The sequence below is a fragment of the Erinaceus europaeus genome, chromosome 3, assembly GCF_950295315.1.
Source record: "Erinaceus europaeus chromosome 3, mEriEur2.1, whole genome shotgun sequence".
NCBI classification, from domain to species: Eukaryota; Metazoa; Chordata; class Mammalia; order Eulipotyphla; family Erinaceidae; genus Erinaceus; species Erinaceus europaeus.
Window position 1 is genome coordinate 73863263 of NC_080164.1, and position 12535 is coordinate 73875797.

At 43.5% G+C, this 12535-nt stretch overlaps 1 protein-coding gene across 2 annotated transcripts in view; it reads right to left on the reverse strand.

Moving 5' to 3' along the window:
• PRKCE (protein kinase C epsilon) overlaps window positions 1-12535 on the reverse strand; it is a 606660-nt gene that overhangs the window by 37625 nt on the left and 556500 nt on the right. For both annotated transcript variants that reach the window (XM_007523339.3, XM_060187546.1), the window contains exon 12: window positions 5826-5964. In XM_007523339.3, the coding sequence (XP_007523401.1) occupies window positions 5826-5964 (139 nt within the window). The remainder of the gene's footprint in view (window positions 1-5825; window positions 5965-12535) is intronic.

Here is a 12535-nt window from a genome sequence, read left to right on the forward strand (position 1 = left end):
GGCTGAAATGACATCTCCAGGCTACTCTCAATTCTTTAATCCTATGAAAGTTCTAAGAAATGAAGGGGGTGAATAAGATAGAACTGCATGTCTTATGAGATGTGGGAACTTCCATCTAAGTAACCAGGGTTATATGTCATCATCCCAGCTTGCAGGACACCTCAAGACAGGGGACTTCTCAGGTCAACAGTCCCAGACAAGGATCTGGATCAGTTATCAGATTTGAAGATGACAGAGGAAGAGAGGACTGAACTTGAGAATCTAGGCTTTCTGCCATTTACTCAAAATACCCATCTAGAGAAGACAGATTTTTCTTGGGATTTAATTTAAAAATTTGGATGGAGACATTTTAAAAACAGAAAACACACACACACACACACACACACACACACACTTTTTAAGAATCTTGTGAGTTGAGAATAAAAAAAAGAATGTGAGCAAATGAAGTCAACTTTAAATTATTTGGGGCTGGCACTCTGTTTGATTGTCACCTTTGATCTCTTAACCAGTGGTCACCATCATCTATCTATAGGGTCAGAGCCATAGGCTCCACAGAGGGGCCAGTAATGCTGCTCTGTGCCAAAGCCCAAGTTGGTTCCTCCTTCAGCCTTGAAAGTGTCAGTACCCTATATTTATCACAAATAAAAGAATATTCATGTGATTAAGATTCATACAGGAGCCGTATTAAAAAAGCATATTAAAGCTTCTAATTCTACTTGGTCTACAGCATTTGTATCTTGACTACATTTACTAGAAAATTCCACCTATTTCACTGCCTTTTTGACCATCCATGGGCAAGTTAAGAAAAAGGAAGAAATTGGTATATTCCACACTTATAAGAGTTATAATTATAGAACTAGCCCACTCTTATTAAAAAATTATTAATGAGAGAGAGAAGAGGATAGGAAGGGAGGGGAGGAGAGAAGAGAGGAGAGGAAAGGGAGAAGAGAGTCAGTGCCCCAACCTGATATACTATGGTGCTGCCATCTTCTGCCCTTCAAGGTCATGGTTATCACTTCTCTCCTCCCAGTCTTTCCCAGAATGACCCAGTCTTTCTCCTGTCCTCTGGCCTTTCAAGATTCTTGCCGGTTCCTAAGATCTACAAGCACATTTCACACTCTACACACTACTGTGATTTTTTTTTTCATGATCAACTATCCCTCCAGGCTATCTATAAGTCACCTGAAGGCAAGCCTCCAGCATTCTTCTCACCTCACTAGCCCAACTCCTATGTTCAAAAGACTGGCTGCCACTTGTGCTCACTGTGCATGTCTTGCTAGACATGCTCCTATCTCTCCTGGCACCTGGAAGTTCTGGAGCTGGGGGTGGGGGGAAGGTAGCCTTCAGCCTCAAGGAGGTGGTACAGTTGGATTCTGTGCCTCCACAGGAACTAGAATGATGGCCCCCAGGTGGCCTGCATGTTCTCAGACAGAATGGCACTGTGGAAACCAGGAAAGTGGCCTGGTCACCCCCACCATACTTCCTTGAGAGTCTTCAGGTTTTGCATGGCATCTTCTGTAAAACTGCTCTTTGATTTGGCCCTAGCCAGCTGCTTCCTAATCACCTTACCAGGGATGGAGCTCATGGGAAGGGCAGAGCTTCACATGCCATGGGAGGATACCTGGCATGACAGCCAACTCCTTGAGTGGGTCAGAGCTGGGTGAAAGAAAAGGGCAGGTGTTGGGCCCGATGACATGAGCATTACCCAGGGCCGACTGCCATTTCCTAGGGTGCAGGGGCTGGATGGGAAGAAAGAGAGAAGCCAGCATGAGAGTAAGCCAAGGGCACACCGAGGGAAGAGAAGCCCTGGGGCAGAGCTGATGTTTCAGGAGGTGTCTCTGGTTTCAGGGTTAGCCAGATGTCTCCCAACCCCTCTTATTTGAACAGAGGCATATGCCTTTCTAAAACATTTCTATGCTCTAATCTCATTAAGGTCCACAAAACAGCTTAGTGAGCTGGGTAGGGCAGGAATTGTTATTCTCGTCTGAAAGATGAGGCACTTGAAGGTCAAACATGGTTTATGACTTGATCAAGGTCACGTGGGGGTCTTAGTGGATCAAGCCTAGTTCCAAATCTCAACTCTTTCCCACCCCATTGCACAACCCAACAACAATGATGATGATGGAGCCAGTCCTCACCCAGAATTGACTATGGGCTGGACACTGTACTAAGTACTTTAGAGACATACTTTCATCTTCCCAATAATATTTGATAAAAGCAACAGAATCAGGTATAATATGCCGATAGTCAGAGCAAGTACTGCATGCTGTCTACAAGTATAGCTGATTTTGCATAGGGAACCAGCATAGAAGGAAAAGGAACACTGTGCCTCTTTACAGACAAGAGGGCAGAGCTGTTTACTGTGAGTTTTGCCAGTGGAATGCCTCTTTTAAAAACTGTGTGGGTATTTTGTTCATCATAAAGTGGATATTGGTCTTTGGACTGGGTCTTTCATCCCTATGCGGGGTTGTCAAACTCCCTGACTCTGTCATCACTCTCATTAGAACTGGAACCAAACATTCTGATGATCAAGATGAATGAGGGAGATGGTGAAGATTCCATGTGAGGGACTTCACTTAATTTCCTAAGGGAAGATGCTAGTTGAGATGGACCAAAGCTACTTTAGTTGTCAGATTTTCTAAAAGAGAAAGACTCTAAAGCGATTTACTTAATATTCACCATCTTTACTTCTATGGCTCTTTTCCATGACTTAGCTGGTCTGAACAAAGACTCTCAACACCCTAACCTCACTGTCTGCTCTCTGTTAACCTGACATCTCCTTCCCAGGACAGACCTGATCATTACCTTCCTCCCCTGGGAAAACCCACAGACCCTGAAGGATAAAGACTGCCTTCTTGATCCTGTTTCCTAATCTCATTAGTGTGAGTACTACAATAATCCTACGTTCTCATTATACTGTTTTCCTTTTCTAACAAAGAGTCTCACAGGTTCTTATTCATTTATTCATGCTACAAACCATTACTAAGAGCCCAATTTGTGTGCTGAATCCTAGAAGTAACCAGATTATAAACACAGCTCATACTCTGAACCCAAGATTACTGCACCTACTTCCCTGCCCCGCCCCCAATCAAATCCTCCCCACCCTTGTTGTCAGGAATGCTCCCCACCCCCACACCAAAGGAAATCCTGCTTATTCTTTACAACGCAATTCATCTACCAGCTGCTCCAGAAAGCCTTCCCTGATCCCTGAGGACACTGTCTTGTTTTGAGTAGCTATTTAGTCTGCTTAATTAGTTGGTTTTTTTTTTTATGTCGCTCCCTCTAAACCAAAGATTTTAAAATTTATTATGTATTTATCTTACTGGGGGGTTAACAGTTTACAGTACAGTTGTTGTCAGATGAGTACAATTTCCCATCTTACCATGATAAGTGTGCCTGCAAAACACTCTCACCCCCACCTTGGGTCTTTTCCCATCATCATCATCATCATGCACCAGGACATCAAACCCCCCACACCCCCGGCCCTCTTTCCCCAGAGTCCCTCACTTTGATGTGATATACCAAAACCATTCCAAGTTTCACTGTTTCCTCTTTCTGTTCCTGTTTCTTATATTCTGCCTACAAGTGAGATCATCCCATATTCATCTTTCTCTTTTTGGCTTATTTCACTTAACATGATTCCTTCAAGCTCTGTCCAAGATGAAGTAAAGAAGGTGATGTCATCATTTTTAACAGCTGAGTACTATTCCATGGTGTGTATATACCACAGCTTTCTTAGTCACTCAGCTGTTGTTGCTAAGAAACCTAATTTCTTCCCAATCTGGGCTATTACAAATTGTGCTGTTGTGAACACAGATATACACAGATCCTCGAACTAAAATGTTAAGATGAGCAACTGGCATTACAGTCAAGTCTTTGTGCCTAGCAGGTGCTCAAGCAATGTCCAATGAATGGAAATGAAACTTGGATGTGCTGACTCCTATCCAACAGAAGTGATTTTTTTTTAATTAAAAAAATTTTTTTATATTAATTTTATTTATTTATTCCCTTTTGTTGCCCTTGTTGTTTTATTGTTGTAGTTATTATTGTTGTTGTCGTTGTTGGATAGGACAGAGAGAAATGGAGAGAGGAGGGGAAGACAGAGAGGAGGACAGAAAGACAGACACCTGCAGACCTGCTTCACCGCCTGTGAAGCGACTCCCCTGCAGGTGGGGAGCCGGGGTTCGAACCGGGATCCTTATGCCGGTCCTTGTGCTTTGCGCCACCTGCGCTTAACCCGCTGCACTACAGCCCGACTCCCTCCAACAGAAGTGATTTTAAAGAGAATTAGTACTTCCTTCTAGAGTGTCAGAACGCTGAAGAACTTTTCTTTTTATAAAGTTTAAAAATAATTTCTTGTCATCTTTATTTTATTTTTTAAAAATATTTATTTATTTATTCCCTTTTGTTGCCCTTGTTGTTTTTATTGTTATAGTTATTGATGTCGTCGTTGTTGGATAGGACAGAGACAAATGGAGAGAGGAGGGGGAGAGAAAGATAGACACCTGCAAACCTGCTTCACTGCTTGTGAAGTGACTCCCCTGCAGGTGGGGAGTCAGGGTTCGAACCGGGATCCTTATGCTGATCCTTACGCTTTGCACCACATGTGCTTAACCCACTGCACTACTGCCCGACTCCCGTCATCTTTATTTATTGGATAGAGACAGCTAGAAATCAAGAGGGTGATAGAGAGGGGGAGGGACAGAGAGACACCTGCAGCACTGCTTCACCACTTGCAAAGCTTTCCCCCTGCAGGTGGGGCCTGGGGGAGCTTGAACCTGGGTCCTTGCACACTGTAATACGTGCGCTCAACCACCCGGCCCCAAAGAACATTTTTTAAAGTATGTCTTAAATATGAGATCTATCACATCCAAAATCTCTCAGTCTGGATATGACTGAGCCAGAGAAACTCAAGGCAAACTTCATGATTAACAAACTATCCAAATAACTTTGACAAAAGTTCACAGTGAAATTATGTGCTCTATTTACAATGTTTTATTATTATGATATTTATTATGGGTTGCTCTCTTTCTGCTCAACTGTGCTTACTACATAAAATCACTGCTACACCAGAAATAGCAAATGATTCTTGATTTTACTGTAGATAAATTATGGCCTATAAAGATAACTGCTATCTTAATCAATGGTCCCCCATTATTCTAGCTATTACCAAGTGAAAATGGGAGGCCAGCAGGTGGTTCAGCCGATAAGAATGTACATGTTGCCAAACACAAGGGCCAGGGTTGGAGCACTGGGCCATCTCATGGGAACTGCTGCAAGGGGAAGACTCTCAAGTCATGGAGTGGTGATATGGTGTCTCTCGCTCTCTCTCCCCTCACCTCTCTCTCTCCCTCTCCCTCTCCCTCTCCCTCTTCCTCTCTAAATCTCTCACCCTCTACCTACAGTAAAAAAAAAAATTACCAGAAGTAGTGGTATAAAGCAGGTTCTGAGCCCCATTGATAATCCTGGTGGCAAAAATGAAATAAAAAGAAATCAAAGAAGGAGAGGTAGGAGGAGAAGTGAAAATAATGGTGAAAGTCAACAAGTTCCTGTTGTTCCTAGTCTGTTGGTAGACTGGAGTGAAAGAGGGATGCCCAGTGAAGAACTGCCTAGATCTGGGGGATGGTCTGTTACCCTCCATTCACGCATCACCTCCTTCATCACCACTACTTTCTTATGGAGAGGTCAACACACTTTCTCTTTCTCCTTTCTTCTGTTTTGGTGTTCCAGACCCTTCCCAGACATCAATGTGCAGGGACAGCCCCTACCTCAGAACTGGCATGGGGAGAGGTGGCCCTGTTCGTCTCAGGAGCACTTTGTCTTACCTCAGGAGCGATGTAGTCAGGAGTTCCGCAGAATGTGGTGGTCGTCACACCGTTTAGAATCCCTTCCTTACACATTCCAAAGTCGGCCAGCTTGCAGTGACCTTCTGCATCCAGAAGGATATTGTCCAGTTTCAAATCCCTGTAAGACAGGCCAGAGACACTTGGTCAGTGCTTCAGGCATCCCAACATGGTTGTTCTGAGTTGGAGAGATGGGCACAGCCTAAGGAAATCTGCCACAGAAGGGACAGCCTTTGCGGAGACCTGGCCTACCTGCAATCAACTCAACTTTAGATCATGGTTCATGCTTGTGCTGGCCCAGCCCCCAAAACTCACCCCCCCACTCACTTACTTGTGTGTGTGAGAGAGAAAACTGTAACACAGGACTATGTTGAGTACTGTAGTTTAATAGACTTGACACAGCCACTACTGCAATTCCCTGCCTGTATGTGTTGAAATTCACATTATTTAGACCTTAATATGGGAGAAAGAAATAACCTATCCTCATCTTTTTTATTTGCCTCTAGGGTTATTGCTGGGGCTCTTGGTGCCTGAACTATGAATCCATGGCTCCTGGAGGCCATTTTCCCATTTTGTTGCCCTTGTTATTGTTAGTGTTGCCATTACTGTTATTGTTGTTGGATAGGACAGAAAGAAATAGAGGAGGAGAGGAAGACAGAGAGGGGGAGAGAAAGATAGACACCTGCAGACCTACTTGACTGCAGGTGGGGAGCCGGGGGCTCGAACCAAGACCCTTGCGCTGGTCCTTGTGCTTCGTGCCATGTGCACTTAACCCATCGTGCTACTGCCCAGCCCCCCTGCCATTTCTTGATAATTAAGTTCAGCAGCTTAGACTTACATACAATGACATCTGTGAGCCAAATAAAGCCATTCTGAATGTAAGAATCAGGTGTCATTCTAAAGGCCAGTGACTCTGTGAGATGCTGAGTTTTAGAGGATGAACTGTTGGCATCTGATGCAGGGAGGGAAGGCTTCCAGGAAAAGGTGACTCTCATGAGAAGCTGAGGCAGAGAGTAAAGTTTGGATGGGCCATGAAAAGAAAAAGGTGGAATGGGGGAGGCCAGGACAGTAGTTGCAGAAAGTAGGAGAGAGAGTCCAAAAACATTGGATGCCAGTGAACAGAGACAAAATAGGCATGAGGAAACTAATTATAATGAGTCTAAAATGCCTGAAAGAGAGTTTTGAAGCCCTTGCTGGGGAGAAGAGGTGCATCTGCAAGATTAGTCTTCTGGGGACAATCAGACTGAGTAGGAAAAGGTGGTGTGGGGGACAGCAGCAGGAAGACACTGGCTCCAATAATCTGGACCTACATAGTCCAAATGGCCCTTCATAGTGAGGGAGGCCACAGGGGAGTAGGGGCATATTGGGTCCATCCTTTGCAGCCTTCCTGCCTGGCTTCTGTGTAACCTTGCTTAAAATATGGATTCCATATTTTAAGAAAGGGAATCCCAAAGCAGAATTTGACTGAGTTTGGAGTATAGCCCCAAAGTGAAAAAGCTCTGGGTGAAGGGTAGGGGTAGATCTGCAGCTTCTCTATAGAGGGGTGGGGTTAGGGACACAGACCTTTGGTGGTGGGAATGGTGTTAATATACACTCCTATGAACTATAAATACATGAGTATGTTGTTGTTGTGACCTTCTCTGTACACCAGCACAGACTGGATCCACCCACGATCTACCATGCGCCAGGGCAGATCACACTGCATGCTCTGTCGCCGAGGCTGATGGCAGCACTGTGCCAGGACTTCCATGGTCACCTGTATACTGTGTCACCACAATGTGTGTGTTCCTGGCAAATCTGAGACCTGCCCCATAGAAGACTGTCTATGGAGGTCCTTACACTGGGCATTCCTCCATGGCCCTCTGAAGGCATGTGCGTATGTGTGTCCTGCACACAAAGCAAGAGGCTCTGCAGGAATCTGGATTTGAGCAACAGCAGGAATCCAGGCCTGAGTGCAAAAGGTGGGGCAGGAAGCACTCTAGGCCTTGCCTGCCTTGCACCCATGACCCCATTTCCGCTTACAGCTGGAACTTCTTGAGGAAAAAAGAAAACACATAAAATGTGCTGATCTAAGCAAATGCTCATAAAGTATGGAAAGAACAGTGCACCCAACTGTGTGGAGTCACTGGAACTGGGGCTCCTCGACCCCTCACTCTGCTTTTTGTGGTCAAGACTCACTTCTGGCTGGGAGAGCAGTGGGATGAACTTTAGCTCCAGATAGAGGAAGTCTGGACTTTTGTCACTATTGTAGCCTAACCTTGGAGAAGCCTGTCATCCCATCTATCAAGGTGGGATGGTGGGGCCCAGCTTTAGAATTGTTTGGAAGGTGAATGGGGTAGCACATGTGAAATTAGCACGTCTTTAATATCACTACATTTGGAGTCACTGAGACTCTCCCATCCCCCATTTGGACCAGTGTTGCCATAGCAACACTGGACCACGTAACAACCATCTAACAATAGCTGTGGAAAGCACCTGGTGGTTTATAGACCACATCTGTGTTCTGAACCACACCATGAGTGAGTTAGGAAGAACGTACTAAGGACTGGAATAAACCAGTGGATGTCAGAAAAACCTAAGTCATTTCTGCCAGGTGACCAGAGCTCAGGGATCCTGCTGAGGAAGCTGGGGCCCAGTCTCTGCCTAGTAGACTCCTCTGCCTTCATGGTTTTCAGAGCCAGCTGACAACACCAACTGTCCAAAGGACCATAAAAGCTGCCCTCACAGCAATCTTTGCTATGCCACAGGAAGGGCTGACTCTAGTTTGTATCAATGCATGAGCATGAGATTCTATTCAAGCAAGTGAGCCATGGACTTGATCCGAAAATTGTGACTCAGAATATCTGGCCCCTTCACCTTAGCCTTTCCTGCTCAGGGTTCCAACTAGGGTCAGAGGGGATAGAATGTCTTCATTTACCTCATTGTCTGCTCTGTGCTGCCTGGCCTGGCCCTGGCAGCAGGCCACCCATCTCTTTGTTTCCTGAACCTATGTCTCTTGGGAGAAGCTGCCCCACACTGAGGGGCCTGGTGATGTCTCAGTGCCCACCACAGATGCCCAAACACACCACGTCACCTCCTCAGACACCTCTCTGCTGTCTCTATTCCTCTAAAACCTTAGCTCCCCATGGGAAACCTGGTCCCCATGGAAGAGACTAAGACTGACATTCCTTTCTGACAGGAAAAATAAGTGCAGCCTAAAAGGACCTCTGGGGACCAGAAAGTTCATTCCTAGACCTTTATTTCTCTTGGGAGTTTCAGCGTCATTAAGAAGGAAAATATTAATACTGCTGAGACTTGTCTATTCCTGGGTACTCAGTGAATTCCAGGGTGGGTTTTGGGGGGATGGGAGATAGATAGCCCAGGGTCAGGCTTGCTCAAGGAGAAGGATGGGCTTTCTCTACAAGGCAGGAGACCAAGCCTGCTGAAATCCACTCGTTGCTGTGGGTCCCTCTGGATCTCCCCACCTACTTCTCCATACCAGCTCTGCTTCCCTAGAACCATCCCCATTTCCCATCTCCTGCTCCTGTTGGCTTTTAGTGCTGACTCTTCATTGCAGGCTCTCTAAGCTTCCCAGGTAAGGTATGGTAGTCAGGAACAATATTTCTCAGCTTTGTCTGTTCTAAGGCCCAACCTGCAGGGCAGAATGAACAGTCTTAGCTCCTCGAAAGTTTCTAAAATGCTTGGGTCATGGCTGGGTACATAGAAGGCACTTACCAAACTAGCGGACAGTTCAGCAAAGAGGGACTTCTGCCTAGTTACGAATACCTGTCCACTCATTCCTCAAAAACAAAGCCAGGACACCTTTGAATATTGGGGACATTTTTTAGAGTAAGGCTTTTTTTTTTTTTTTTAATTGTGGAAAACATAGCAAAATCTTTCTTCCTATATGAATCAATGTGACTAGATTTTACTTATTTATTTGGTCTGTTAATAGTTTCATTTTTTTCCCTAGTAGTCAATGTACCTTCGTGTATTCAGAAAACCCTGAAAGCATAAATGGGAACACAGTAAATATTCTCCTACTTGCCTCTGTTCGTCAACACCTCCTTTCTCTCTGCAGACAACTGCTTTATTATCCATGTATCCTGCATCAGTTAATACATCAATTTAAAATATGAATATATATGTGTACACACACACACACACACACACATATATATATATATTCACCATATACTTATTTAACTAAAAGCGTATAAGCATTCTTTTGTACTTTTTCTTTTTATTTAGCACATGTAAGAGATCTTCCTGTCCTGGCACATAAATAATCTAACCCCTTTTTATGGCTGCATAATTCTCCCACCTTCCTGACCACTGACAATTCCCACATTTTACACACATATGAAGGCAATGATGCACATTTTCAAGAAATGATACTTTTTGAGTCTTATAGTGAAAACATGTCTATTTTTGTAGGATGTTGTCAAATTGTCCTCCTCCACGGCTGAAAGATGTACACTCCCATCAGCTGCCTACCAAGCTTCTGGTAGTCTGAGAGACGGCAGCTTTCAGCAGATTCTTACGTTTCTCTGTAGATTTTGTCTTTTGCATTTTTTCCCCTTATATTTAGAAGTAACTTCCATTTTATTTATTTATTTTTCTGTGACTTCAATGTGACCCCATTTTTGGGGTGGTGTTTGACTTTTATTTACTTTTTTTGTTTTCATGTTTATTTAAAATTTTTGTTAGTGATTTAATAATGATTTACAAGATTGCAAGACAACAGGAGTACAATTCCACACAGTTCCCACCAGTTCTGTGTCCCATCCCCTCTATTGGAAACTCCTCTATTCCTCTCCCCCTCTGGGAGTATGGACCAAAATTCTTTATGGGGTGCAGAAGTTGAAAGGTCTGTCTTCTATAATTGCTTTTTCTTTGGACATGGGTGTTGGCTGGTTGATCCATACCCCTAGCCTGTTTCTATCTTTCCTTAGTGGGGTAGGGCTCTGGAGAGGTGAGACGTAGGGACACACTGGTGATTTTTTTTTTTTTTTTTTAAGGAGCTACTTCTGTTATGAAGTAAACTTAGTATAGAATAAAAATTGCAAATATTTGTTCCAGTTCATTATTTGTTTTTTCTTTTTTGCATAGCTTATGGTAGTTTTAGAACACTGGTATTTAGTTTTATATAATTGAGTTGATGTTTTAGTTTATGGTCTTTGGATTTTATATCTTAATTTTAAAGGCATTATATTTTTTGCAGTTATAAAAGCATTCTTAATGTTCTCAGTACTTTAATACTTTCATCTATAATTGCTGTCTTTTTATGTTTTTATTTCATTTTATTTTATTTTAGTGTTTTTAGATTGTGACAGAAAAGCAGAGAGGCTAGAGACTGAAAGAGACAATGGCAATGTGGTGGTGGTGGTGGGGTTTGAACCTGGCCACACGCCTGACAAAGCAGCACACTATTCCAGTGAGCTATTTCGACACCCCATAATTGCTGTCTTTGATGTATTTGCTATTGTTCCTGATAGAAGGTGTGAAGCAGGGGTTCAGCAGAGAGTTCACCCAGTTGAGTGCAAATTTTACTATGCACAGACTTAGGCTCAAGTCCTCAGTCACTACATGGGAGCACTATGCAAAGGAGGAACTTAACTAGGGGTACAGGCCTGTGATGTTCCCTTCTCTTTCTCTCCCTCTGTTTTTTACCCTCTACCTAAAAGAAGAAGGGAAGGAGGGAGGAGAATAGGAAGGGGAGGTGGGGAGGGGAAGAGAAAGAGGAGGAGGAGGAGGCGAAGGAGGAAGAGAGATGCCCACTGATAATACAGAGCCCTAGTGAAAACCCTAGTGGCAAAACAAAGTATAGATCTAAGCTGTTTGTAGACATCTATTCAGTTGTTTCATTCTATATGTTAAAGAGTTTATGTCTCTGCCTCGTTGACTGAAATACCACCTTTACCAAATTCTGGTAGAAATCTCTGTATAACTATAGATTATTTCTATATGCTATTTATTTTTGAAAAATTGATGTGTGTGTGAGAAACAAACACACACACACACACACACACACACACACACACACACGGGGGGGGGGGGAGAGATAGAATGAATGAGACTGAAAAGAGCATCACTTGGTCATATTCAGTGCCAAGTAGCAAACATGGAGTCCCACACACGCAAAGCTCTGCCCACTCTCTGACCTCTGTGTGCTTCGTTCTTTATCACTGATCTGTACCACATGTTTACAGTTATTCTAGGCTTATAATGTGCTAGATCCAATAGCACTGGTCCCCTTCTTTTTCCTTTCCCAAAATTTCCTGGCTACTTTTGCTTGTTTATTTTTCCAAATGAACTTTAGAATAATCTGTCTACTTAAAAAAAGGTTCTGGTTATATTTTTATTGGGAACATGTTTAAAGTTATAAATTAACTCAGAGAGAATTGATATTTTTATGACGTTGAGTCTTCCTATCCAATAATGTTGTTTGTCTTTCCATTTGCTCAACTGTTGTCTGAGTCTTTTAGGAGCATTTGAAAGTTCTCTCAGATCCTGCGCATTTCTGTTACATTTTAAGGCAACCTACTGGTCATCCATTCTCACTTTCTAGTAGCAGAATCTTGCTTTCTGAAAAGCAAAAATTTTCCATACTTAGTAATACTGCTATAAACTAGAGTCCAAAGTCTTCCTCAGAGTTGGGGGTGACTATATGACTAAGTTGTAGCCCATCAGATGAATGAAAGTCTCCTTAA